At 52.0% G+C, this 27,429-nt stretch overlaps 9 protein-coding genes across 9 annotated transcripts; 4 read left to right on the forward strand and 5 right to left on the reverse strand.

Moving 5' to 3' along the window:
* Positions 1-532: 532 nt before the first annotated feature.
* On the forward strand, positions 533-1,965 carry A1O5_02596 (uncharacterized protein; the record flags this gene model as incomplete). Its single annotated transcript, XM_007743210.1, has 3 exons — positions 533-1,003; positions 1,068-1,590; positions 1,643-1,965. 3 exons carry the CDS (start codon positions 533-535, stop codon positions 1,963-1,965), a joined length of 1,317 nt encoding a protein of 438 aa, XP_007741400.1.
* A 593-nt stretch (positions 1,966-2,558) lies between these two features.
* A1O5_02597 (uncharacterized protein) lies at positions 2,559-4,454 on the forward strand (the record flags this gene model as incomplete). Its single annotated transcript, XM_007743211.1, has 4 exons — positions 2,559-2,858; positions 2,970-3,341; positions 3,404-4,213; positions 4,344-4,454. The coding sequence occupies 4 exons, from the start codon at positions 2,559-2,561 to the stop codon at positions 4,452-4,454; spliced, it is 1,593 nt and encodes a 530-aa protein (XP_007741401.1).
* An 826-nt stretch (positions 4,455-5,280) lies between these two features.
* A1O5_02598 (uncharacterized protein) lies at positions 5,281-8,337 on the reverse strand (the record flags this gene model as incomplete). Its single annotated transcript, XM_007743212.1, has 7 exons — positions 5,281-5,597; positions 5,747-5,968; positions 6,082-6,581; positions 6,647-6,989; positions 7,058-7,842; positions 7,895-7,995; positions 8,083-8,337. 7 exons carry the CDS (start codon positions 8,335-8,337, stop codon positions 5,281-5,283), a joined length of 2,523 nt encoding a protein of 840 aa, XP_007741402.1.
* An 810-nt stretch (positions 8,338-9,147) lies between these two features.
* On the reverse strand, positions 9,148-10,743 carry A1O5_02599 (uncharacterized protein; the record flags this gene model as incomplete). The annotated part of the gene is made up of 1 exon (XM_007743213.1): positions 9,148-10,743. One exon carries the CDS (start codon positions 10,741-10,743, stop codon positions 9,148-9,150), a length of 1,596 nt encoding a protein of 531 aa, XP_007741403.1.
* Positions 10,744-11,630: 887 nt separating this feature from the next.
* On the reverse strand, positions 11,631-12,794 carry A1O5_02600 (uncharacterized protein; the record flags this gene model as incomplete). The annotated part of the gene is made up of 1 exon (XM_007743214.1): positions 11,631-12,794. The coding sequence occupies one exon, from the start codon at positions 12,792-12,794 to the stop codon at positions 11,631-11,633; it is 1,164 nt and encodes a 387-aa protein (XP_007741404.1).
* An 809-nt stretch (positions 12,795-13,603) lies between these two features.
* On the reverse strand, positions 13,604-17,405 carry A1O5_02601 (uncharacterized protein; the record flags this gene model as incomplete). Its single annotated transcript, XM_007743215.1, has 2 exons — positions 13,604-13,641; positions 13,787-17,405. The coding sequence occupies 2 exons, from the start codon at positions 17,403-17,405 to the stop codon at positions 13,604-13,606; spliced, it is 3,657 nt and encodes a 1,218-aa protein (XP_007741405.1).
* A 1,200-nt stretch (positions 17,406-18,605) lies between these two features.
* A1O5_02602 (uncharacterized protein) lies at positions 18,606-20,208 on the reverse strand (the record flags this gene model as incomplete). The annotated part of the gene is made up of 6 exons (XM_007743216.1): positions 18,606-19,052; positions 19,102-19,444; positions 19,489-19,646; positions 19,703-19,857; positions 19,905-20,049; positions 20,098-20,208. 6 exons carry the CDS (start codon positions 20,206-20,208, stop codon positions 18,606-18,608), a joined length of 1,359 nt encoding a protein of 452 aa, XP_007741406.1.
* Positions 20,209-22,480: 2,272 nt separating this feature from the next.
* On the forward strand, positions 22,481-24,228 carry A1O5_02603 (uncharacterized protein; the record flags this gene model as incomplete). Its single annotated transcript, XM_007743217.1, has 6 exons — positions 22,481-22,647; positions 22,711-23,096; positions 23,167-23,237; positions 23,291-23,506; positions 23,564-23,917; positions 23,974-24,228. 6 exons carry the CDS (start codon positions 22,481-22,483, stop codon positions 24,226-24,228), a joined length of 1,449 nt encoding a protein of 482 aa, XP_007741407.1.
* A 1,115-nt stretch (positions 24,229-25,343) lies between these two features.
* A1O5_02604 (uncharacterized protein) lies at positions 25,344-26,905 on the forward strand (the record flags this gene model as incomplete). Its single annotated transcript, XM_007743218.1, has 3 exons — positions 25,344-25,949; positions 26,021-26,554; positions 26,618-26,905. 3 exons carry the CDS (start codon positions 25,344-25,346, stop codon positions 26,903-26,905), a joined length of 1,428 nt encoding a protein of 475 aa, XP_007741408.1.
* Between the last annotated feature and the right edge of the window lie 524 nt (positions 26,906-27,429).

Consider the following 27,429-nt stretch of genomic DNA (forward strand, 5'->3'; position numbering starts at 1 on the left):
GAAGGAAAAGAAGGCCGAGGGGCTACTTACGCCACTTCCTAGTAGTTCATGCCCCTATCCAGCGAGACACGAGGTTCTTGTAACCCCTACAGCTGTGTTCTACCAAGGTCATAAGGCCGTACCTTGGTCCTACGTACTCGATCGCGGGATAAATATCTACGGCGACGCATTGTGCCAGGTATGCAGAGCAAAAGAACCACTTCCCGTGCTATCCCCGTAGTTCTGACATTGACAACAACTCCTCCTCGTCCCTTGACCTATCAATGCCAGAAAAAACATCAGCATAGGCCCTCTTTAAGCCGACGGCACCGAGCCGTGAAGAGTAAGGATGTGCAGATATCTTTGGAGACGCGTTTGCATTGACAAGGGACTCCTCATAGCCGAGACTTCCAATATATACACAGTACTCTCGAGTCTTTAACCTGGACACACCAGCACCATCACGTGCTAAGCCACCAAGAAGGTAAATATTAGGCTGCTCTGTTGTTTAACCAAATTGATTTCTTTACTGGCGTACTGCGACTTGTATCAGATGCCCGCTGCAAACGGAGATCAATCGTCCGCTGGGGCCTTTGACCCCTTCAAGTTCCGCGTGGCGATCGTTGGGGGCGGAATTGGTGGGCTCACAACAGCGCTCAGCCTTGCGACATACAATCCTGACTTGCCAGCAAGCAACATCACCGTCTATGAGCAAGCCCCAGAATACGGCGAGATTGGCGCCGGAGTCGGTATAGGGGTCTCTGCAGGCCGAGTGCTTCAGAAGCTTGGGGTGTGGCCGGCTGCTAATGCTATCTCCGGCTATCGAAACGGCGTGCATCGGAGCAATCGCCGTTGGGACACAGATGAGCTGATTGTGGACGCCTTGGCCTTCGACAACGGTGGTGCCGAGGAGGTAAGACAGTTGTGGGTTCATCGAGCTGAGTTTTTGGAGGTCTTGTACAGCGAGATTCAGAGAAGGAACTGTGCAACGCTAAAGACGAACAAGAGAGTTATTGGACTTGAGGTATTACTCCTGGTCTCTACTTTTTAATATAGCGCTCTTGCAATAGCTGCTGATCTTTGGACAGGATAGCGGGTCTACGGTGATCATTCGCTTCGCTGATGGTACAGAAGAGTCGGCCAATCTGGTAATTGGCTGTGATGGCATTCATAGCACGGTCCGATCGCAATTTGCTGTGGACAAGCCCGTGTACTCAGGCCGAATAGCCTTTCGCGGTACAATTCCCCTGTCTGCTGTCTCTGATGACTGGCCCTACTCGTCTTGGACGCTGTCATGGCTCGCACCCAACAAACATTTTCTAGCATTTCCAATGTCGCAAAACCGACTGATGAACGTCGTCGCGTTCGTCACAAAGCCGGAGAGCGAACTTGGCGGGCTCAAGGAGAGCTGGAGAAGCGAAGCACCGAGAGAAGCGATTGAGAAAGAATATGCTGGATGGAATCCGACAGTGCAGAGAATTATTCGAGCTATGCCGCCTGTTATCAGCGAGTGGAAGATCAACGACCGAGAGGTGTTGTCTCAATGGTGTTACATGGGCGGCAAAGTCGTTCTGAGCGGCGATGCAGCGCACGCAATGTTACCCATGCAAGGTTCGTTGATCCCTGCTATTCTCTTCCTCGATATCTGACGCTACCCCAATAGGCTCCGGTGCAGGACTCTCAATCGAAGATGCTAACGTGCTCGGCATTGCTGTGCGGGATTATCTGAACAATCCAGGCGCTGGGCTTGCCACGTACATGAACCTGTACCAAGCGGCACGCGTGCCACGGGCGCAGAAAGCCCAGATCACATCACGGCAGGCAGCAGAGGTCTACGACATGCACGGCCCAGATTTCGAGGGGAAGACGTTCGAGGAATGTCTACCGGTCGTCCAGGACAAGGTCAAGGATCGCATGGCATGGGTGTGGAAGGGGAACTTGGAAGCAGACTGGGCGGCTGCAAAGCAGAGCATAGCAGTTGCATAGGGATTGCCTAGAGAAATAGAGAACTCCATTCGCTTCCCGGTGTCTCATGGACAGAAACAACGCCTATTTCATATCAGTCGTTATTGTCATCTTGTCCTCCGTTACAGATGTTGTCCATTGACCCATCTCGGGTTCTTTCCACTCTATGTTCACACTCACACTCTCCCCCCTACTTCTTCGCCGTACGCCATGGCCAGATCAAATCCAGAATAGCGTTGATCGGACCTTAGCATATCGCGTCTCATATCAACTGTGCCCTTGCAAACAGCTCCTCCGGCCTTTCCCCGTCCGACTTCCCGACTTCCCCTCGAAGGCATTCCACAAGGTGAGTTGGACCCCATGGGACCCAAAGGAGGAGACTCCGGGATGCGGAAATCCACCGAGAAAAATGCCATTATTGGAGAAGCAGGCCGTGTCAAGCCTTTTCTTAAGAAGCTTGGTTTATCTCGAACCACCGGATCTGGCGTGATATCCCCCAGCAAAACGTCGTCTGAGCGAGAGGAGGCGCTTTCCGTTCCACCACAACCCAACTAATATTACCTACCATCACCATCTGGGCCCTCGCCGCTCCTAATTCGCAGAAAAGGGGGGAAATGCTTGCCACCGACTCAATGTCTCACGTCCCGTTATGGGCGTGGGTTTCTCTCACCTCAGTCCTTCTTTGCGCGTGGGCAGCAAGTTTCCGCTACAAAAAGGGTCTCAATAAATACGATGGGCCCTTCATCGCCTCCTTCACCAACTTCTGGCGGCTGTGGCAGTGGGTGTGGTATACGGACCGGTGCGCCTACCCCAGCGTGGTCAAGTATGGAAAAATCATCCGTGTCGGGCCCAACACGCTGCTGTTCAATGATCCAGATGCCATTAAGGACATCTACATGACACATTTTTCAAAGGTGAGAGGACACAAGCCCCCAATAGAATGCTTTCGACAAGCACCACATCAGATCTGAATCATATAATGCCTCTTCCCGGACACTACTTTGTCTAACGCAGCAAATCTCCAGTCCGACTTCTACAAGGTTGGCCAGGGAGTCTCTCGAGGCGTGGCCGTCCCGAACATCTTCTCCACTACGGACAGGATCTACCACGGCAAGCTACGGCGATCGGTGGCCAACGCCTTTGCCATGAGCACGCTCGTCAACTATGAGCCATACGTGACTGACACTGTCACCACGTTCCTCGCTCAACTGGACCAGAGGTTTGCCGGCAGACCTGGTCCGGACGGCATTTGTGACATGTCCGAGTGGACGAAATTCTTCGCCCTGGACGTCGTCAGCGCACTGACAATGGGAAAGGGGTATGGTCTGTTGGAGGCCGGCTACGATCATATCGGCATTATCAATGCGCGGACGACGTTTTTGCGCTACTTTACCATTGTGAGTTTTCCCTCCCTTGTCGAATGATACCAAGAACATTAAGCTGACATTTTCGCCTCCAGGTCAACAACGTCACCTGGCTCGACCGCGTGCTTAAAAAGAACCCGGTTCTCATGTGGCTCGGCCGCCGGGGACTCTGGAACAGCGTGACGGCGACGGTGCCCATCGCGCAGCGACAAATGGACCAGAAGAAGCGCGACTTCAAGAGTCTCAGCGACAACGAGAAGACGCGCGTCGATCTGCTCACCAAGTTTCTCCAGGCCAAAATCGACAACCCAGACATTGTCGACGACCGCGCCGTGCTGGGTCTGACGCTCTCCATGGTCAACGCAGGCAGCGGGACCGTCGCCACCACGCTGGCTGCAACATTCTACTTCCTCCTCAAGTATCCGCACGTGCTGAAGGAGCTTGTGGCCGAGATTGACGCGTACTTCCCCCCGCCGAGCGCCAGCGAGAAAGGCAGCAGCGGGCCGATCAATTTCGCAGAGTACGTGGTGCCGTTCGGCGAGTCGCAGAAACTGCCCTTCCTGGATGCCGTGCTCAAGGAGATCTTCCGCATCTGGCCGGGCCTGGGCATGCAGCTGATTGAGCGAGTCACGCCGCCCGAAGGCGCTCATATCCTCGGCGAGTACATCCCCGGCAACATCATCGTCAGCTGCAACGCGTGGATCATGCACCGCCACAAGCCGACGTATGGCGAGGACGTCGAGGTCTTCCGCCCGCAGCGCTGGCTGGACGCGAGCCCCGAGCAGCTCGCCGCCATGAACAAGGCCCTGCTCGTCTGGGGCGCCGGGCCGAACACTTGCATCGGCAAGAATATTGCGCTGTTGGAACTGTACAAAGTGGTGCCTTCGGTTCTGAGTATGTTCACGGTAGGTCCACTCCCCTCGTCCAATTTTTGTTCTCTTCCCCTTCCTTGTTGCCCCTCCGGTTTGCATGTCGAATTCCTCTTCACAAGAAGAAGCAGTCCCACTAACCAAACCATTCCGCACCCGGATATAGCTAGAACTCGCGGACCCAGAGAAGGAGTGGAAGATCTTCAACCTGGGCGATCCAGAGCCGTCAGAGTTCTTTGTCCGATGCCAGCCGAGATACCGAAAGATGCTACTATAAGTTGAAGAGCAGTGCGAGGGCGAAAACAGAAGTGGTGGCTTGGGAAGCTAGAGTGCGGGGATGAAAGAAGAAAGGCAAAGCTGAGGCCTCGAGAAGGCAAAAGGCATGGATGATAGACAGTCGGAGAGCATCAAACCAGCCAGCAAGGGCATTTCTGGGAATTCGCACTCCCACGAAAGATATCAAAGAAACTTTCTTTTAATATTTCGCTCCCGAGTTTGTGCACCACATAGCACAGGATCAACGACGCATGTGACAGAAGAACAGATGAGACCGACGAGATAGAGAGAACTAGATACCCCCTACCGAGTAGAAAGGAAGAGCGTTTAGCTCCGCCCCGTCCTCCTCATCATGATTAGAGTTTTTAGCTAGGCAGTTAGGGTATCAGTCAGCCGGCCAGCCAGTCACCTAGGTAGTTGCATAGTTACTTATGGTGGATAGTTAGGACATTAATGTCTGGATGGCGGCACTACGTACCGAGAGGCACGTTGACGGAACTGAGTATCGGTGAACGGACTTTAATAAAGCTAATAAATGGAGGCAATATCCCCAATATCCCACATCCTATGTCCGCGCAAGAGGGCTGCACAGTTCTCTAATTAGTTAGATGGATCAGATAGATTCCGGAGAACGAGGTGTTATGTCGATTGTCAATTGCCAACTATCGAATGCTAAATGCGAGATCGGTCATGGAGGCCATGGAGGCCATACAATAGATGCTTCTAACTAACGAACCCGACTACTATCCCACTACTTATTTTCTTCTTCTTGTCCCTCCCGTGTTATGCCTCGCCGAGTCGACATCTCTCCCTCTCCCTCTCTTTCCTCACGGAGCCACGCCCCGATTATATGTGAAGGAATGACTAGTCAAGAACTCGAGATCGCCATCGAGCATGAACTCGCCCAGCTCCATGCCGAGCGGGCTCTGCTTGCTGCTCGCAACCATACCGGCGCTGTTGCCGCCGCCGTTGAACATGCCCATGCCAACGCCCACCGCCGCGGCCGCGCCACCGAGCAGAACTCCGTAGTCGCTTCCTCCGTGATGCGGTGCTGGCGGCACTTGGCCGAACACGGACGCATTGGCCGCGTGGTATGTGATGGGGTGCCAGTCGTGGGGTTGTGGAAGGAGACCCTGTCCAATTGCTAAAATGGGGGCGTTTCGGTTAGGATATGTATCCGAAATTGAGGAGAGAGGAATGGCCAAAACGGAAGAACCTTAGTTGTGACAAGACGGGGATGGGGGAACGGATGGATGAACGGATGGATGAACGCTCCCCCTTCGTGATACGTACCTAGCGCCTGAACGACCTGGACAAACTGTTCGAGATAATCTCGGCACCGCGCCACCATGCGATTGTCGCTGTCGAGATGGCGGATCGCTTCGATGGCCATGCCCAAATGCAGGCTCATATCCTCGGTCGACTCGGTCAATGACATATTTGATTCGTTGCCCGAGGCCTTTTGGTCGATTTGAACCAAGACACATGCACCCAGAACCAAGGCTGCATTAAAGGCTGCACAAGATTTTGATCAGCACCACACCAGTACTTCGAAGAAAAAAAGGCGGAGGGGCGAATAAGAGACCTGGTAACGAAAAAAAAAGGAAGAAAGAAAAAAAAAAACATACTATAGTACAGCGAAAACCACCACGCGCCCAACAAACCCCACTTCGACCGCCCTGTCGCAGACTGCAGAGCGTTATGCACAAGACAAATAATCTCCTTTGCCGACTTGATGGCGATTTGGATGTGGATGGTGCCGACCTGCTGCAACAACGAGGTATCCTGGTGGTTCGTCGGGTTGCTCAGCCCGTCGAGGAACTTGACCAGCACAGGCCGATGCAGGAGTATGCGGACATTCGTGTAGCGCAGGGTGAGGATGAACCGGAGGCGCAGCTGCCGCCATGCTTCCTCTGCCGAGCTCTCGACCTGCGGCAGGCGTTCGGGCAGGATGTCTTGAGTGGCGATGAGCCTCATATGGGATGGCAGTCCCCGTTGCCACTCGGACAGCTGATTTTCGATCTTGTAGACTAGAGCGACTGTATCGACGGCGTTTGCTTTGAACGAGCAGGCGAGGTTCTGGCCGTACAGCGAATCTATGATCGTGCATAGCACCTTATAGAGCGCACTAAAGATCGAGATGAGTTTAGCTTCTGTTGAAGAGGTAAGGATTATTCTCCTGGTGCGACTCACATGGTGCCGTTGAAGAAGGCAATGCTCAAAGACTCCTTCTGGTCTGCCCCTGCACCTGCGCCGTCCAGGACAGTGAATTCCACTGGCAGCTCGAGCTGGACATAACTGTCAGGGATCGCTGGTGGTCGTCCAAAGGTCATGCTCAAAGTTCGGTCGAGCATGATACAACCAAACCACGTCCTTTTCCGGACCTCCTGCTCGGGCGGAGGAAAAACTCTGGCTAAATCACTCGAGTGAAGTCCGATTTGAAATGCAGCTCGTACGGCAAGACCATGTGTCTTCCATGTCTGTACCGATTTCTGCGTTCCCTGAAGGTACTGACCCATGAGTAGGAGAAATTGCACTGGAATTTTTGTAAACATTCGACCAGGCCCAGGACGGGGCGGGGGGGGGGGGGGGGATTTAGCTTACCAACTTCCACACTAGTCCCGGTCCCATTCGCGTTCTTCTCGTTGAAGAGTCCTGAAGCCCGTCGAAAGTATATCTCAGACTCTGCGCTTGCTTTCGCCGACGTTGACTCCACGCTTCCTGGAGTGGTCGTGTTCTCTCGCGCATGCACCATGGCATGTGCAAAGACAATATTTAGCAGGGCAAGCCAAATCCTCCTGACGCCTTTGAACTTGTCCTTGCTGGCCTGCTCAAATGTTGCCATGAAAGATTGCTCATGAATATAAGGAAACAATAAGCCAGTGTTGCTGAAGTACCAATTGAGGAGCTCGCGAGCCACCGAGTCAGGAGGAAGTGCATAGATGTTCACCTTCTCGGAGGGAAGATCGTGCGTGGTCGGAATGGGCGAGGCAGGGCCAGAGGTGTTGATGAATCCACCTGTAAACCCTACCGAGTGATGTTCTGCGGGAGACGGTTTCCAGGGCTCAGGGTCGTGAGTCAATCGGGCCACAGCCCTAGAGACGTGCCGGAGGAAAGCAATGTTCGACGAAGGACCAAAGAATGCGCAATCCTCTTCCTGCGCAAATGTGACGGCTCCCATTGCATCAATGGGATCTTCGATGGTTTCCGCATCTTCGAGGCTCTCTTCCCGCAAGCACGCCGTCTCCGGCTGCGCGGAATTCGTAGAAGAGACGCCATTTGAGACGGTTGGATTGGCAGGTTGGTAGATAACTGTGCGGTCACGATTCTCTAGAGAGGCAAGACGGCCTTCCACCAACTTCAATCTATCCTCGATCGACGACAGGTATCTGAAAGGTGGATTAACAGCAACGCATCTAGGATTCCAGATCTTGAACTCACTCCTTGCCGATAATGATGTTTGAATATGACGCAGACTGTTGGTAGACGCACTCGAACCCCAACTCGATACACAGCGAGCACTTGGGGCGCGTGCCATCGCACTAGGAGGCTCGACCAGAATAGTCAGACAATGGGATGCTCATCGCCGTGCTTGTTTCAACATCCAGGAAGGAAATGGAAAGACTCACACGTGATTTCCGCCCACGACAAACGGTACACGCCAGCGCGACTCGTCGTCGTTTGCTAGGGGGATCAATGTTCTCTGACGCCTGGTCTGCTCCGGAGATTCCGCTTCTGGCACTGGCCCATTCGGACTCTTCAGCCTTTTGGCGACGTTGTTGGGCCCTGTCGGTCTGAAGGGCGGAGTGGACATCGTCCCCTCCTCGATCAGGCTGATGCATATTATTCTGGTGGATCATGGCTCCTGTGCCAGCATCTGGCATGGAGTCAACGGCACAAGCGACGGGGGGAGTAGTAGGGAGGCAGAGTGAATCGTTGTCGGCCTCGCTTGCCGGGACATGACCCTCCTCTGTGTGTTGTGTCTCTCTCCCACTCGGCTGACGGGGCTAGGGCGGACGGGAACCCGTTGATACACGCTGTAATGGGACTGCAGCTCCTAGGCTCTAGCCACTGTCAGATGGTATGACAAGGCATTCCCTCAAACGTTTACAAAAAGACACGGCGATTGTGTTCAGTGATAGATGATGAGTGTGCGAAGGATCTTCGATTCTGCGGGGTTCGCGCAAGCTCAAGCCTCGTCTATAGCGCCGGTCTGTTTCCGATGTTTCCCCGTCTCCCTCCAGCGCACAGATCGCCGCCGGCCAGGTAGTAAACAACAGTGCAATTTCTTCTCACCTACGGGAATGCAATACCTACCATCATCTAGCTATAGCGGTACACATAGCGGACTCTTATCCCTGTCACATGATGAGGCTGCCGTATTTCAGGGGCAAGACTTTCTCCAGCGATATATGGGCAAGGGCCATCTCCAAGAGGCTCGCTGAGGTGGCTCCCATGATGATGGACCGATTACTTTATGGAAACAAGCCTTCATTCTTTCTCCTTGGCCACTCCTCCTTTGTCCTCTGAGAACAATATAAAACAGATTCACTAGAATGATCCTCTGTGAACCATAAGTGGGCTTTCCACTGCTGCAGCCGACCGACGATTGTTTCCATTGCCTTTGAGCGCAAAGCTAATGGGTGACCAGAATTCCTCTCGGTGCCTTTGTTCAGGAAGTCCCCCGAGATCTATTAAGCACAAGTATAACTACTCGCCAGGCTCTTGTCCCCCGTTCCCCTATACCGCGACACAGAAGGGAAGGGACACAGGTTCCTCGTCACGACCGTCCCATCTGCTTTCGTCTTACGAGCTTCCAACACATCTGGCGCCTTCTGATCCTCAACCCATGCCACAACTGCCGACAGTGGATCCGCCGGCACTGCTCCAGGTGTCGCACCCCCACCACAGTGATCTACACCAGGGGCGAGGAACGTGCGATAGAACTCCGCGACTGTGGACGAGTTTCCCAATGCCTGTGTGACGTTCCGGTGATAGGCAACAGTGTCACCCGGAAATATCAGTTGGTCCGCAAGGCCGTGCCATACGATCAGCTTCCCTCCAGCGGAATAGAATCCGGAGAGATCCGATCGACAAGAGCCTATGACTTGCCCGAATTCCTGTTGGGACTGATTGAAGATTTTTTCGAAATCCGAGTATCCAATCGTGCTCGTGTCGAAATCCGGATCCTTCTTGACAAAATATTTGATCCAGGCATCATTCACGAAAAAGGGTAGTCCGACTCGAGTTCCATTGACGATTGTCGTGTTGGCCAGACTGTCCAGTGCAGCTCCAGGATTGAGGGCGTAAGCGTGGGGGATGGAGGGTCCCGTGGGCCCAGCTAGGATCTTGCCGACAACGCTGGCCATCTCCTTTGTGACATTCTCTTTGCCGCCGTCGCACTGTACCCTTGTTCCAACCAAGGTGAACGGGTCAAAGTTGCAAGGTCGCACATCTGTGATGACACCGTCGGCCACTCCGTCAAGAGAATCGCATGCTGCGACACTCGCATCGGTGAAATATCCGAGAACGCATTGACTGATATAGGTCCCTTCCTCTTTCATGACAACCTGTGGCCATTGTTCTGCAACCACATACCTGGACCAGTCTATTGCTGGCGCTCCGGCAACAATGCCGTCAAAATCCCTAGGATACTTTTGTGCTGCCACCAAACCTTGTCTCCCTCCTGTGGAACATCCATTCCAGTATGAATGGGCGGGCTTTCTGCCATAATATTGTGCTGCGATCGCCTTGCCCGCCACAGCCATGTCATGCACGGATCGTGAGGCAAAGTTGAGCAGGAGGTCCTCATTCACGGTGCCGTTTGGATGTAGAGCCCACAGCGCTGGGCTGTAGGGATCCCCTGAAAGGCCTGCATCGGTGGATGCTGCCGCATAGCCGAGTGCGACCAGAGGGGCCAAGCTGTATTCGAAGAATCCCGCAGCATATCCAGAGCCTCCTGTCCCGACGAAGCGTCCATTCCAGCCTGTCGACGGCATCCACACTTGTATCTTGACGGTATCGTTGGCGCCATGGTGTGAAATCACTAGATCAACACCGCAAAGGTCAAGCCCGGTGAAGTTGCTGTTCAGGAGAGGAGGGCTGGCAAGGACCGTAGAGTTTGGAAGATGTTGTGACTGGATCGACAGCACGCTTGCTCCGGGAATGGTCGGCTTCGCCAGCGTCGCACAAGTTGTCTTGCCATTTGGAGCCCCCTCAGCGGTTGGAACTAGGGCTGCAAGCCCCAAGGAAAGTATCATGAGCAGGCTGTAGTTTCGAAGACTTGACATGCTCGTTCGCTGGCTAATCTGCTGGTTTCAAATACCTCGTCGCATTTATAGCAACAGCAAAAATTGTTCTTTCTCTGCAGTTCAGCAAGAACGTCTTCTCCCCGACGGGAGGGCTGTTAATATATTCCAGCAGCACAACAAATTGAGTTTCCTGCCGCAGTTATACCATGTCAATAGTAGTCCTTTGATTAGCATGGTGGCACTTGACAACAGGTAACCCTCTGATTCTGGACGGCATAACGGAAACATGACTCGTCCAACCCCTAGTGCGGGTTGTTTGTAATTTGCGGAGTTGTGGTTTATGCCGGCATGCTAACAACACAGCCCAGTCCCAATGCTTGTTTCCGGGCTCAGCGAATCGATCAGGGCAAGAAAGAAGACGGAGAAGAATGGCATACAAGGAAAGTCACTAGAAGCGTCGAGTGAGATTTTAGAAAGACGCGCTGTGACACCTGGTCTTCGTCCAAGTAGCCAACGCTGACTAACCCCATTCCCAAGCATAGCATTTGACTTTGGTGGCTTTGAGGGCAAGAATTAGATGGTTGGCTATGCACTCGTAGCTAGTTAGGCTTAGATCTGGAAATGGATCGCGATAGCTAAAGGCTTACACGAAGCACACGTGCTGGTAGTAGGGTGCTAGGTGGTGTATCAAAAGGGTCGAGGGATGGATGGATTCTGCAAATTTCCAACGGGCTCTAAAACGTCATACATTCATGATCCATCATCGATCAAGGTGCTAAGCGGCAACTCGTATGTCACAATACGCCTAGACGGCCAATCTTGTCGCGCCCACTCCGCAGTTCTTCCAAAAACCTCGTATACCACCCTTTGCTTGCGATCAAATTAACGCCCAGCTCCGAGATGCCATCTTTTCACCGCATAGCTTGTCAATGTCTCAACTCGGCGAATCTGTTCTCGAGGTCCGTTGCTCGCCGAACTCCCTCGGCAGGTGTATGGTTCTGTCCGCCTACCGGAGCGTCACACTGAGGACAGCGCCCCCTCTCCATCGGCATGCCGCATTCTCCGACAGTGAACGGATGGTTGTTGACACAGGTATACCAGTGACCAGATCCACGGAATGTACTTGCCATAGCATTGATCACAAGTCTCCACTCGGCGTCATTTACCACTGTTGTGAACGTCGAGGACTCCAACATGTCTTCCACCGTCTTCAGCTCACCCACTACATGTCTGGTGGACCCTGGATGCCGAGCGCATAGTTGTTTTGCGTCATCAATGTGTTCTGCGGCTTCTTTAGTTAGGCCTGTCAGGACTTCTGATCGACTGCTGTAGGTCCGTTCCGCAAGACAGCACTGCGCATAAAATGTGTGAGCTTCAACTTCGACAGCTGGTTGACGCGCCTCCCGAGCGGCAGCTATAAGCTTCAGGCTGTCGACTCTGTTGGATTCCAGGTTCACATCTCGCAGACCAGATCCAAAAAGCGTCAAAAAGTCTGATAGTATGACAATCTCGCATCTCAGCAGGAGCGATTCACCCTGTAAAGTCTGGGTGGTCTGGACGACGGTATGGTCGAAGCCCACATCGCTACTTGTCTTCCCTCGTCTTCGAGCGAACTGTACCATATCCCAAACCCGTTTGAAAGGCTGTTCCTCGAAATCGACATGTCGAAGGTATTCCATAATCCGCTTGCGGGTCGTCGCGATCGAAGAGTAACGCTTATCGTGGGCGACCTTAAATATCAGCTTAATCTGCTCCTTTCTTCCACCTGAAAGTGCAACTTTTTCCGGATCTAGCTTGTGCTTAATAGGTTGGCCGTCTTTGACCGACCCAGCTAACTCGGCTTGATGCTGGTGAATTGACTTGTAAAGCGGAAAGAATTGTTGGTTCGCTGATGTAATAAATTTCTTTGTAGCGTCATCGATGAGCCCTCTGCGGACTATGCGGCCGTACCTTGATATGGTTCGCAATGAGCCACGGCAGCTGCTGCACACCTTGAGCTCCTCTTTTGAAAACGGAATAGACGCGTCTGTGATGCAGACGCTTGTCCCATCAGTAGCGTAATGCTTTGACATTTCCATCTGACCGTCCATGCTTTCCACCGTCAAGATGTGACCGCAAGGTGGTATTATGCATGGATTCTCGTCAAGATTGATCTCGTGATATTCCTCCATCAACAACAAATCGACCACCATCTTCTTGACGTCCTCAGGAGCGCAGATCTGACAGAATTTGGACGGCGGACAGACCTCGCCGCAAAGCGAGGGACATTGATGCCCGCAGCCCAATATATTCGTGCAGCGTTTTGAACAAGGTATCCAGTCACATGGAGCGGCACATGGAAGAGTACAAGCGCTGTGAGGGCACCTTGATGAACACTTTTCCTGCGCGCAGGGAACACATGGCTCATGGCAACGTTTCGTACACTTCGAATGACGGCATGACACTTCGCAAGGAGCCTGGCATGGAGGGCAAGGGCTATCGCCATGACATTTTTCCCTGCATAAGTGCATGCAGGATTTGAAGGCACGGCCGCAAGACTGCTGGCAAATCTGATGATCTTCACTAGTGACTTTGCCACCTTCTCTTTTTCTACACATGTTGCAAGGCTTCGGGCAGGTATGACCACACGGAAGAACCGTGCCACAAGCAGCTGTGCAGCTAAACGTGTTCATTTCAACATTCACATAACACGGGAGATCAACCTGATGGTTACAACTGGGGGCAACTCGAGTGACCATGTCCTTGCAGACAACCCGAGAAGTATCTCCAGCTTGCCAACAAGGCAGAGTATCTCGCATATGCCCACAAGGGAGGGTGATGTGGAGGTCGCGCAGCTCCTGTGGACATCTGGCAGGGCAGGGATCTCCGCACTTGTTTGGGCAAAGGTGCTCACATCCTTTTAAAGGTCTTGGACAAGGCTCGAGGCACTTGACCGCACTGTGTAGCATTTGTGAGTGGCATTTGCTGATACACGAATGGCCACATCCAAGGCGCATTTCGCAAGGTAGATTGCACCCTCCTTCAGGCGAGAAGATGGTAAAATCGTCCGGCTTTGAGACATAAAATTCGGCCTTTGGGTGACGGGGACATTGAAGCTGGAGGCGCTCGCCGAAGTTATCGTCAGATTGAAGCATTTCGATCACAGAGCCCCACATTTGAACGTGGCCGGAGGTTCGAGAGTTTCCAATGATGTACATTCCGTGTTTGGCGCGGGAGAGAAGGACATTGATGCGATTCGAAGTCCGAAGGAACCCACACTTGTTCTGGTCATTGCTTCTCACCAAGGAGATAATAACAACTTTGGCCTCTTCTCCCTGAAAGTTGTCAATAGTAGACACCTTGAGTGCCCGCGAGAGTGGGGTCTTCTGCAACGAAGGTACAGTACTGTGACTAGGCTCATTATTGTCCTTGCCGACCTCTTCCTTTTCTAACTCGAGTATATCGCCTTCAGTCAAAGAGATCTCAAACAATCCTTGCAACTCTCTACGGATTTTCTGAAGTTGGCCGAGGTAGGGGGTGAGAACCGCTAGATCATTCGCGTGGTAAACACCCTGTCGAACAAGATGGGAAACCAGTGAAGTGACCATCTTGACTTCAAATTCATTCGAGTGAGAAGTCGTACTATCCGGATCAGATAGAGCGCCGTCCTCAGGATTTGCATGATCAAGCCAGAAGAGTCTCCTAGCTAGCCCGGTAATGGACGGATATGAATCAACCGCCGAAGAGTCACACAGTCTTGGATATAACGTACTGCGGATGAGTTCAGAGATCGAGGGGTGCATTCGACGCTGTGTCTCCAGGGCGCTATAAGGCACGGCGGACTGGGTGGAGCACGAAGGAGTCACCAGTCTTTCGAACAAGGATATGTCCAGAGAATGTCGCTTTCCGGAAGAACTCTCTCTTGAAAGTTCGTAGCTTTGGATATGTGGGGGAAGTTGAAGATGGTCACCTATCAAGATTGCGTGCTCTAGAGAAGGGAGGAGTGCGGTAAGGATATGCGCCTCAAGCACTTCGCCGGCTTCTTCGCAGACAAGGACTTTGGAATTGAGCTTCCTGAGAAGTGGTAGAGTTCTTGCCAAACCTGTCGTTGTTACACCGATGACCTTGGCCTGTTGCAAACATCGAAGATCAACACCTGCTCGGACCTGGTCGAACTGTTCTTTGTGCTCCTTGTATTCTGCTAGCGCAGTCAACAGTTCGGCCCGGGTTGTCTTTTTTGATTCGGCTAACCAATGGTAGTATACCCGCTGTCTCTCCGGGTTATTCAGAGACTGGATGTCTGATTCACTAAGTAGAGTCCGGAGTCGGCGGACAGGACCGTGGCGCGAGCCGCCCTTCCGCCAGGCATTCAACAGATATGCCTTGTGATGGACAACCACCTCATAACCGTCATCGTCCTTGGCCTCTCCGAAGAAGAGAGCCCGGTAAGATGTGGGATGATAGATCTCTAAGTAACTTTTGAGTGCTGCAACGTCCCCTTTCACCGTAAGCCTCTTTAGGACTCTAGAAATGTTCCTTTCGTCTTCATCAAGCTTCAACTTCAGAGTCCAGTGCTCATGTTTCTCGGTTCTGGTCAAATCGATCATGCTGGCCAGGACACGAAGGTTGCACGCCTGCAGCACCTCGGATTTCGACCGAGATCCAATGCGGACAATTTGATCAATGCTGTGACGCACCAGGTCCTCTAGGAGCTGGTCGAGTGCATGGTTGGTATAGCACACACAGAGGATCGGACCAAGCTTAGCACGTGCTTGTACCGCCAGAAGAACTTTGATGAGTGCCACGCCGGTGAAGCTCTTACCCGTTCCGGGAGGTCCCTGAATCAGAGCCAGCGAGCGCTTCAGCGATGCCAGGAGTGCATCAGCCTGGGCCCTGTCGAGAACAGACTTCTCTCGGAATGCTTCATGGTTGGAGTCATCATTGATGGCAACTCCTATTGGACTCTTATCTTTCATGACGCAGCTGAGGTCGAACTCAAAATTTGGTTTGGTGGCGTAGTAAGGAGCTGCAACTGTCGATAGGTCTGCTTGAGATTCGGGTGCAATATAGTCCGAAAAGGGTATCTCAGGATTTCGGAGCATTGCTTGCAGAGCGCGTAGAGTCGGCTCGAATGACGGCAACAGCACACCAGGAAACTCAACTATCTTGGCATGTACAGAAACAGGAGCTTGCATGAGCCCTAGGACGTCTTCTGTGGCATCACTAACCAGCGAGACAGTAGTAAAGGCACGAAGGGGGTCCGAAAATAAGTCCAGAGGCTGTTCAGGTTGATTTTGAACCCGATCATCGTCTGAGCTCGACGAATCGTCGTTTGTGGCTGATGGTTTTGTTGATCTACGTTCAGTGACCGAGCAGAATATTAAAGCACCGTTGGAAAGGAAGCAAAGGAGGGAACCCACCCGAAGGCGTTTCTGAAATTCCCACCACTCTTTCCTCTGTTTGGCTGAGCGATGCTTAAGATGAGTAGGTTGATCGAAACCAATCGTGATCAGCAAGCCCTGCCATTTACTGAAATCAAGTTTCACAACCCGGGCATTCTCGTATGTCAATTTTCGTGGACCTTGACATTTGCCTCCACTTGCGAGATTGTGGGAAGCTTGCATTTCTTGTTTTACAGCATCTCGAAGCTGTCCCACGGTATCCTCCCGAAGAAGACGGAAGTGTCGGTCCAGGAGTCCTGACACTCCGGGGAGATGCCAATCCTGCTGGCTCATGGAAGGCAGGTACTCGGGGCGTGTTGAATTGATTTCCTCGAATGTGGGCATAATTTGTATGTCATAAGCATTCACATAGTCATTGTCATGACGCGGTCCATCATTGGATAGCTCTCCAGGCAGATCTTGTTGAAGCGTGAATATGGCTCTTGGAGGTGAAGTTGTCTTCGGAGGTTTCCAACTTGACAGCTCCCGACCTATTCCTAGACGCTGATTAATGCGATTGACCAGTTTTCTTGATTCATGAGCTTCCACTTCGTCAATCTGGGCAACGACGTTAAAAAGGGAATCTGCAAGCGGCCTGAGGCCATCATTCACCAAGGCGTGAGTGTTGCAGTCGATGATTTTCGAGAAAGTTTTAACGACCGCTTCAATTTCCGATGGTGAAGCGTCGGCTTGGATACGGTCTGCGAGCGTATCAAAGAGCGGCCTGAAGAATTGCAATGCTCGCTGGCCTTGGAAGCCGTAAATGAAATTGTAGATATTCCCAAGGTGAACGTCAAGCAAGGTGGACGCTAGCACGTGTGGATGGGTGATGACCTGACAAAGCGGTATGGCTTGCTCTTTGACCGTTTTCCAGCGTGCATCCATGCTCATGCCTTCCAAGCTGCGCTCGACCACTTGTTTTATTCGTTGCAATCCACCATCCTTGGCCAGGGTGACAACTGTCTCTTGCATCACTCCAACTTCCGATTCCACATATGCCAGAGCATGTTGAAAGAAGAGGGGAGGAAGAGGCGTGGGAGGGAAATTGTTTGTGCCTCTGGGAACAGAGAGTTTCCAGCTTCCAAATTTGTCATCTGGCTCATTTCTTGTTCGCTGGGGTCTGTTCAGTCGTGGTTGGGCAGAACTTGCAAGACTCTGGGATGAAGTAGAAGCAGCAGCGTGAGGAAATTTGCATCTAGCTCCGTAATGACAACGACCGGTTTTGGCGAACAAAAAGCAAACCCCCCGAGGCTGACTGTTTGCTCCAGCTCGCGACGCCATCCTGTAAGGCTCTGAATGGGTCCGAAGAAGAGGCAAGGAAAGAAGCTGGCCTTCCTAGGAGCAGGCCGAAGAGGATGAGTGATAGTTCGGGCAGGAGCTTTGAAAGGGTTCATATGAAAGACCCTTCGCCAGTGTGAGGCTGAAGGAGAGTGATTCAGAGGGCCAGGGCAGGTCAAACTCTGGGTCGTCTGAAGGCAATGCCTGGCCTTGGCGAAGCTGCCCGGAAGGCAGTCTGATCATCCCTGCAGCCATCCATTCTTCTGCCTTTTCAGTCACTGCGTTCGAAATAATGTAGACGGAACAAACATCTCTCCATCCCCTTGACGACATTCTGATGCATCCTCATTTGCGCTAAGATTGTCAACAGTACAGGGCATTTTGGCAGAGTAACTGCGTAAACAGATAAGGTTAGAATCCGGTCAAAGTGTGGCTGGATTCTTCAGCGAATGTGGCCAGTCATTTTGATCCTGCGAGGCAGTGTTCCGAGGTGTTCTTTTGCCAGGACCTAGCCCTGTCCATGACCCTGTCCCTGTCCTGCCCTGTCTCATACCGGAGGAACAAAAGACACGTTTACCTCTGATATGTCGAAGTGAGGCTGAAGGCCGGCGTCATCTGAAGGTCGTTGACCAGTCTCGTAGGCGGAAGGATGCAGCAACCGATGGCGTGGCCGCGGTATTGGGTAAATCAACCTTGCGTTGCCGCTGGCTGGTTGCTCCATTGGTTTTCCGTTGGCTCCGGAGGAAATGCATCTGGCATTAGTTTGCCCTCTGGCGGCCATTGGCCACTGAAGTGGAAGCTGAGCAGAATCTGATGGAGAAGAGGATAGGAAGTGGAACGAGCACAAGGGAGGAGGAAGGGAGACGCAGCCTAGTAGTGGGCACCTGGCTGTGGGCATGTGACTTGGGCTCGTGGGCTAGGGGCTAGGGGGCTAGGGAGACCCCAGCCATTGTATGCTATTTCCCTACGAGGTACTTGGTAGGTAAGCTTGGCTTGAGCCCCCCAGCCCCGGGCTCGGGGGAGGAAGCCCCCCCGAAACCTACTTACCACGACCTACTTACAGGTGGAGTCTAGGCACCTCTTGGGTGACTAGGCACTGTGTTTGCAATTACACACTGAACTACGTACTTACCTAGGTATCCAGGTCATAAAGCTGGTCTGGCCTACTGGCCTCGGCATCGCCGAACAATCCACCTGTGCTTTTCAAACGCCTAAGTGTGCATTCAAGCAACTCCGTACCTCTTCCATCGTGGTGCCAGCATCTAACACCATCAGAATATGTTGGTCCGGCCGCACAAGTAATCCGCCTCCAGCATCCAGTCCGGCCGCCGATAACCACTTCTGGCCTGCCTCGCCAACGACCTCAAAATCGCGACCCGCTCGGCAGGTCTTGACGCCAGGGACATCGAGATCTCCCACCAGGGTGAATTTGTCAAGATCACATAGATCCAGTGTACTATAGCGGTAGGAGTCGATGTCTGCCACTGAAAACTCGTCGACATAGGAGACATCAACCGGCTTCAGACTGCTGCGTGGCAAGCGAATCCACGCATGAGGTAGTCTTGCACCCACTTCGAACTTGGGCGTATACTTCGAAGCATGCGGAGGTATCTCTTTGCTGCCGTAGACATATCCGATGTGAAGCTCGAGCTGATGACGCTGTCAGTACCAACCGAATCACATATTGGGGAAGGCATACATTATCGAAGTGCTCTCTTTGATCTTCAACACCTTCGTCAATCACCTTCATCTTCTGGGGATCTTTGATATTGGAATACAGGTTCCTTCTCGCCGTCATCAGGTCATCGCCGAGGCCTAACGTCTTGAGAAGCGCGAAAATCTTCCTTCCGTTCTTTACGCTTTGCATCGAGTTGACAACGGCTACATGTCGTCGCTCTGATTCATATGTGTTGAGAAGGCTGTCTCCAGCTTGTCCCTTGAGGACAAACGCAAGCTTGTACGCCAGATTGTGGACATCTGCCAAACCAGAGTTCAACCCGAGACCGCCTGTTGGAGGAAAAGAGTGGGCAGCATCTCCAGCTCTGGTCCGTTAGAATTGTGACCTGGCCAAACGGATGTGACTTACAAAAAGACATTTCCCACTCGATAGGATCTTGCTACTTTCCGACTCAGCACCCAAGGCCGGTAGCTATGAATATCAAACGGCGCGTCTGTTCCAAGAGCGCTGACCACGACCTTGCGGCAAAGTTCTTGGTTCCAGCTTTCAATTGGGTATTTATTCGCCTAGATCCCCGGTATTGTAGTTAGAATCATGTTCCTAACCATCGGAATCCACTTACGTCAAAATTGCTGATCAAGACAGCGTTCCCTGAAAGCTCGTACGCAATGATGAACCCGGACGCCAAAGGATCCATTATCCAATGTAGCATGCCGACCCTCTTCCCCACGATGGGACGAAGGTCAGCATTGAAGTGGATAGTCATCATTGTTTCATCTAAGCTGTCAGTCTCGCCCGGTATTGCGCCGTTTGTATAGACATACATGAATCCTCGCCATCACTCTCGATCCCCAGGAAGCTGCGAACTTTACTCCGTGCCCCGTCGCAGGCAATGAGATACTTCGACCGGATCTGGAATAGATGTCCGGTAGCACGCTCTTCCACGGTCGTTATAACTCCTTTCGAATCCTTCAAATGAGCATCCCTACGCCAGGGGGGATTCACGACATCACTTACTTGTTCCAATGATACAAACGAAACTCCTTTTCGAAGATCAACATTCGAGTCTTTCGCAAGCACGTCCGTGACAAATTCCTCAAAAACCGGCTGTGGAACGTTATGGATCATCTTCGCTCGTCAGTGAAAATGGCTGCAAACTTCAATCAGGGTTCGCAACTTGCTTCAGGCGTGTGATTCAGCACCCCAACGTCCATGCGTTCGTACGGCAGAACACCGACTTGTTGGCCACTTAAATTGGTGAGAAAATTGACCCAAAAGGCATCGCGCCTCCTTGTTCCGAGTTGTCGCAACTTGCTCACGTCCAAATTGAATTGTCGACATATCTCCAGAGATCTCGGCGACAATGCATGTGCTTTCGGCGCGCCCAGTCTTTCGGGGTATCTTTCTACTATGAGACATTTTACTACCCGCTGTCAGTAGTGACTCTTCCTCGGTGGTGTACCCTAGACTTGCCTCCCAGCTGGGATAAGAGTCGAGCTTGCAGTAGCCCTGCTGGTCCTCCGCCAATAATCACCACCGGGACTTCCACGCAAGCTGGCTCTCGTTGTCTTCCATTTGCTGAGCCGGCCAACTGCAAAAGTATAGGGTTATCCGCGGGATCAGCCAAAGAGAGCCCCATCCTTGATTTAAAAAGAGACCGAAGGGGAAAGAAGAAAATTAGGACGACCCAAACATGTAAATCTACTCTTTGAAGTTTATCAGCGGAAGAAGATCTATTTTATGGTACCTGTGATTGAAGTAAGAAATGGGCCCCGCGGGGAGCCTTGGACGGAGAATCATTGATGTGGTGGGGATGTGGTGGGGAGGAGGGGAGATAGGCGTCCCTGGTCGGGAGCAAGGCTGGGGTTCGTCAGGAATTTTTCTACTCCATCTGCATTTGTCAGTCGCGCCATTGAGATATCGTCATATACTAGTTTATGTCGCGGTCAGTGTTGGCAAAAGGCATGCAGGGCTTTACACTGACCCAGGTCGAGATTTCTGGCGCGCTCGAAGTTGTAAATCCACGCCAAAGGAACGCACAATACGGACGACCCCGTACATGATGCTTGGCCTAAATTTCCCTGTGGATATGTGGAGTCGCTGAGAGTGAGTGATGAAAATTCTTCTCAGAACGTTGGATGTGCTGAAGATGAAGGGGTCCGAGATATGGCCAAAAATCGACCGGGAATGAATATCCTGAGCAGGACTTTTGTGCTCTCGTGTATGTGCTGCTTCGTCTTGTGACTCTCGGCATAGGTGTCGCCGCATTCCATTGAAGCTGAAGGCCATGTCCAAGCAGACAGTACACCGTCGCAGCATGTTCACCTGGTGTCCGACAGCTGGCACTGGAATGCCCGGAAAGTTGAACGTGCGTGACGTCTTCAGGGCACGCAAAATATCATGGTGTGGAAGTCCACCCATGGCCACAAGTATCGCACAAATCCCCACGAAACCAAGGCCCCCGCGCTTCCGATAATATAGAGGTTGCCAAGGTTGAATATGGTGTACCCGGATTTTAGGCACTTGTGTCCATATTTACCACCCCTGTTGACCTTTCCCAGTCCCTTAGCTCCTCGATGCCTCTTTTAACCATGTATTCTATTCATTCCTGATCGTTGGTTTATTCGTTAGCAGCTGTTGTTGCAGCTCGTTTGCCTGGAGGATGGCAAATGCCTCCACCAAAATGAATCCCAGCATTCACGAGCCTCGGATGAGATTGGATATATGCATGCTTGCCCATTCTTCATAAAGTTCGCTTTCAGTTCGGGTCATGGGGCCTGTTGAAGATCCTGATTCCCTCGATCTGGGCGAGGCAGTCCAAGTAGCCGGACATGCTTGGTAACCTGAATGATGAACGCATGATCAGTATAACCGCCGTGAGTTGAGAAAATAGATATAATGTCCATGGTTCAAGGTTTGCCATGCAGACCTTCTCGAGCTGTTCGGCACATGGGAAGGGGAAGAGAAGCCTCTCTATTTCAACGATTCAGGGTTCTCTCTGCCGAGATAGGAGATCTGGCCACGCAGTTTGATTGGGATGGCTAAGCGATGGTCGGGTAACATTCTGGCGTACACTAGTCCCTTTCGAGAATAATACACGAGTTCCAGCATATACCAGCCCCGCACTCTGACTCCGTCCACCCAATCGCCATACCAATTCGATCCATCTCTTGCATAATCACGCACAAGTTGCACAACTCGAATGTCCAAGCGAGCCTCGGGCCGTTTGGACGGCATTTAACCCTTTCTCCCCTTTCCAAACGTTGTTCCGCTAGCTCGGATTCTTTCGCCCATAATTCCTCGGATAGACCCAAAAGTACATGTACCCTCTGCCGTGGATGGCTTCACGATTCTCCCAAGCGGTATCAAGCTGCCAGGCAACGTCGACGACTTATCCAACATGGCAGAGGAGAGCAAGGAGAGCAAGGAGAGCTTTGAGCAGGCCCTTCCGACAACCGATTTCGTCGTCGACTGGGACGGAGATGATGACCCTGCAAATCCTATGAACTGGCCATCTCGGCGCAAGGCCATTAATATCGCTCTGCTTTCGTGTTTGACTTTTGTCACGTATGTCCCAATCTGGCCAATTTCTCATGTCCGAGCCTTTGGATAGCTGATTCAGATTTCCAGTCCGCTCGCATCCTCCATGTTCGCACCCGGAATCCCCAAAGTAATGCATGATTTCAACAGCTCCAGCGTCATTCTGGCCTCATTTGTGGTCTCGGTGTACCTGATCGGATACGCATTTGGTCCTCTCGTCTGTGCCCCCATGTCGGAGATCTACGGCCGCTGGCCTGTCTACCAGATCACAAACGTCTTGTTCATCATCTTCACCATCGCTTGTGCGGTGGCACCATCGCTGGACAGTCTCATCGGCTTCCGATTTCTGGCAGGGTCCGCCGGGTCGGCCCCCCTGGTGCTGGGTGGAGGAAGTGTGGCAGATCTGTATACGAGAGAGCAGAGAGGTTCGAAGATGGCGATATTCGCGATGGGCCCGTTAATAGGTCCGGTAGCAGGTACGATCACAAAAATTGTCACTTCCACCGAGCGCTACTGTTATGCTTGTATTGATTGACTTTTGATCAGGACCGGTTGCAGGTGCCTTTCTATCTCAAAGCGCCGGTTGGCGTTGGGTTTTCTGGGTCATTAGTATTGCAGTAGGTGGTGGCCCCGGATTGTTTTCAGTATTTTGTCCACTGACCGCAGCTAGGCTGGCGTGGTGACGGTGTTGTGTCTGCTGTTCATGAAGGAGTCGTATGCTCCTGTTCTTCTCGAGAAAAAAGCTGCAAAACTCCGAAAATCGACTGGCAATTCACAATACCGGTCGAAGATGTCGACAGCAGATTCTCCTCGCACGGCCCTTGCAAAGGCCCTGATCCGCCCAACCAAGATGTTCTGCATGTCTCCGATTGTCTTTATATTTGTCGTATGTCACGCCTCAAATACCCAATTTCTGCGGCTTCTAACCGTCAATCGCCTCTAGGTCTACGTCTCCATCATTTATGGCTACCTCTACCTCCTTTTCACCACAATTACCGAGGTCTACGAGAGTATATACGGCTTCTCCACGGGCCTTGCGGGCCTGTCTTTTCTAGGTATCGGCGTTGGCATGTTCATAGGTTTGGCGTTGTTCGGCGCTACAAGTGACAAGCGCATACAGAAGAAGAAAGAGAAAGGCGATGTATCGCCGGAAGTCAGGCTTGAAGGCTTGGTTCCGGCCGCAATCTGCATCCCAATCGGGCTGTTTTGGTACGGATGGTCCACAGACAAGCAGATCCATTGGATCATGCCTATCATTGGGACGGGCTGGGTCGGACTTGGGCTGATGGGTATTTTCGTGAGGACTGGCTCCTTTTCGTTCTGGGGTTCTCTGCTGACAAGTCACTGTTTTAGATGGCCGTCCAAACATACCTCGTCGACTGCTATCCGCTCTTTGCTGCGAGTGTCACAGCTGCGAATACCGTCGTTCGTTCACTTACTGGAGCCCTGCTCCCGCTCGCGGGACGGCCATTATACTCCGGCCTCGGACTGGGCTGGGGAAACAGCGTGCTGGGATTCATCGCACTTGCAATGGTCCCTTTACCATTTGTTTTCATGAGATTCGGTGCCCGGCTGAGAACTCATCCGCGATTTCAAGTCAGCTTTTGATTCCACAAGAAATCGTGCATGGGGAATTTCGTCGCCTTCTTCGATAGGCTTATCCACTGAATTTAAGCACTGAGAAGAAAGTGCCGTCGAACGTGGGCACTGTGAAGCCCGAAGTCAAAACTTGACGCATTGTCCTCAAAACAGAGAAGAATGGTCCAGCTATGGACTTACTCACGCCAGTCGTGCCCCGCAACATATGAAGTGGCGGTTACGATCCGCAACGCTGCACCTGCGGATACAAGCCAGACACGCCGGGTGCAACTCACTCTGTCCTGAAAGAGCTGTAAAAATTATGAAGGATATCGCTTCCCGCTGGGTCGAAGTTCCATCGAGCATTCCCAGGACAAGTACCGAGGGTCCAAGACAAGAATGAAGGTGGCACGAGAGGCAATCGACAAGGGACAAAGACCGTGGGTATTCCTACGGATACCGGTCCGCAGGGCCATTATTTTTGAAAGCAAGATCAAGAGAAACGGGGACACTTCAACGAGTGTGTAAAATATGAGCCGCCATTCGGATAGACCATCGACGCCGAGAAATCTGCAAACAGTGGATGACAGCGGAATAAATATACTCCATGTCCCCCTCTATTCGGCAAGGAGAAGGTTCCACCATCGTACTCCGTATTTGTGCTTCCTTTCCCGGGGAACTGGGGAAAAAGTGCGGAATTTGGCCTCGCAACCCCACGCTGACCGGGGCATGACCAGATCGAAAAAAGACCCTAGCCAAAAGAAAAGCCCAGAGTATCTCCATGCCCTACGTCTGCATCCGTCCCGTACGAGCAGAGCAGGCGATCGTTTTATCCACTCCCCTTTTCTTCTCTTTCTAGACGCGTGGCTGCGGTATCTATGAGTTTGATTTCCAGGCAGGCCGAGGTGCAGGATCGATGCCGGACCGCCTGTTTCTCCTGCCACAGACGGAAGGTGAAATGTGACCGTCTCGCACAGAGCTGCACGCGTTGTCTCCAAATTGATCTCCCGTGCAGATATCCGTCGTCGTCAAGGTTAATCACGGGCACCGCACCGGATCATGAGCGTCCAAAAGGGAAACCAAGAGGGCCTTACAAGAAAGGGAAAAGCGCACGTGAAAAGGAGCTCGAAGAGATTGCGCGGATTATGACAGTTCGCTGCGAAGAACTGGAGAGGAAGCTTCAAGGTTCAGCTTCTACCGGTGCCACATCTACCTTCTCCTCAGCTCAGCAATGTTACATTGACGGCAATATCACACCCGGTGAAACATCACACGTTTTTGACTCTCGGTGCGCTGAGATGCTAGCGAGCCCGATCTCGTCATCCGACCTTGTTCGGGCAGCGACAGAAAAACATTTCAGCGATCCAGTTTCCACAACACCTCAAAGGACCCAGTCTGCGAGCGGCATTTCTTTTCAGCCTCCTAAAGGTCAGATTTTCGAGCTTTGGCACATATACATGACTCGTGTCGAACCACTCACCAAATTAGTCCCCCACGCCTGGTTCGGGGACCTGCTCACCCTGACAGCCCAAGAAGCAAAGGTGCCGGAGCCTGGGGCGCGAACACTAATGTCCAGTGTCTGCTTTGCTGCAGTCAGCGCTCTCACAGATGATGAGATCATTCAACAATTCGATGAAGGTAGAGACACATTGAATTCTCGCCTCACAGCTAGCATTCAAACCACATTATCCCTTCGAGACGGGCTCCAGCAACCGGGCACCCGTCTCCTGCAAGCCTTAGTTTTATACGCAGTATGTTTCAGCTCTTGCGGGAAACCTAGCAAGGCTCTGAGACACCGAAAGAACTGATTCGGTGAATATAGGTTTCCCTATATCGGCGTCTTGATGACGATCAAGCCACGTTCAAGGAGACTTTCAAATTTGCGTTCCACATAGCCGGCCTTATTGGAATAGGAAAAGCAGAAGATGCAATCTGTTCTCCGTATGATACTGAGATCAGACGCCGTTGTTGGTGGACGCTTTGTAGGTTGTGGTACCAATGCGTTCAAAAGCCCGGGTGGGATGTTGAAGAACCAATACCTTTGTCTGATGTGCCGCCTCCGCTGAATATAAATGATATCGATCTCATGTCCGCGACAGAGGAAATGCCGAAGGCAAGGCAAGGTCTGACACAGATGTCTCTCTTCCTCGTCCATCTGGAGGTAGTCCGTCTCACCGGGAAGCTGGAACTTCTAAACCGCAACCCAAACTTGTCCGGGAACAGCATCTCGATCGGTGTTCAACGAAGGAATTTGGTGGAAGAATCCGTTGGGAAGATAGAGAGAGATTTTCTGTGGCATTGCGACACATCTCGACCATTTGACTGGTTCTTAATGCTCACCACCAAAGCCATGTTGGTATGTTGTAATCAGCACCGTCTCGATCCACGGCATACCAGTACGTGGCTAACAATAAGACAGAATCCCATTGAGATGATGATGTTGGACGAGCCGGAGTACGACGGTCGTCGCACCGGTGCTCTGTCGACCCAGGCAAAGGAAGACAGAAAATTCCTATTGCGTCTTGACGTAGTCGAGTGCTGGCACATGATGAACACGCACGAGAACTTGAAGCCGTGGCGGTGGTTCTTGAGGAATATTCCACAGGCATTTTCGGTGGATGACCTGTACGCAGACCTCGTCAGACTCCCACAATCGCCTTACAGCGATCGAGCTTGTGCTCTGATAGACCTGATATCTCGCGGTTGAAAATTACTAAGCCCGCCACCTAATACATGGTAGCATATTTGTCCTGCAATGTTGCTGTCAGATTCATCACGATCCTAATAACTTCATGCAGCTAGCGAACCCTCTAACTGGCCACAAGTTTCCACGAGGGGTGAGAACTTGCTCCGCCAGATGCAGATTTCGCGAAGGGCCTCAATGATTCCTTGAAATACAATTGGTTGATTAGTAGTATTTCGTATTCCAATTCCCGATTGTTTCGATGCCATATAAACAGCTGGTCATTTGTGCAGCTGCCGTTGGAGGCCACCACTGAATGTTCGGGCCCCGAAATTCCGCACTGTCTTTCGGGAAAAGAGGAAACCTTGAAGTGTGCTGGCAAAAGAGACGCCTGCTTGCCTCCACACAGACTCGGCAAAATGTGGAGACGCCACGCCGTGAGCATATGTCAGTCGATCAGATGTTGTCCGAGATTGTTCCTCTATTTTGCACTACCCTAAGGGCGCAGCCGGCAATGTTCTAGAACATCATTCTGGGCAGGAACAGTT

This window comes from Cladophialophora psammophila (assembly GCF_000585535.1).
Source record: "Cladophialophora psammophila CBS 110553 chromosome Unknown aczJe-supercont1.3, whole genome shotgun sequence".
Taxonomy (NCBI): domain Eukaryota; kingdom Fungi; phylum Ascomycota; class Eurotiomycetes; order Chaetothyriales; family Herpotrichiellaceae; genus Cladophialophora; species Cladophialophora psammophila.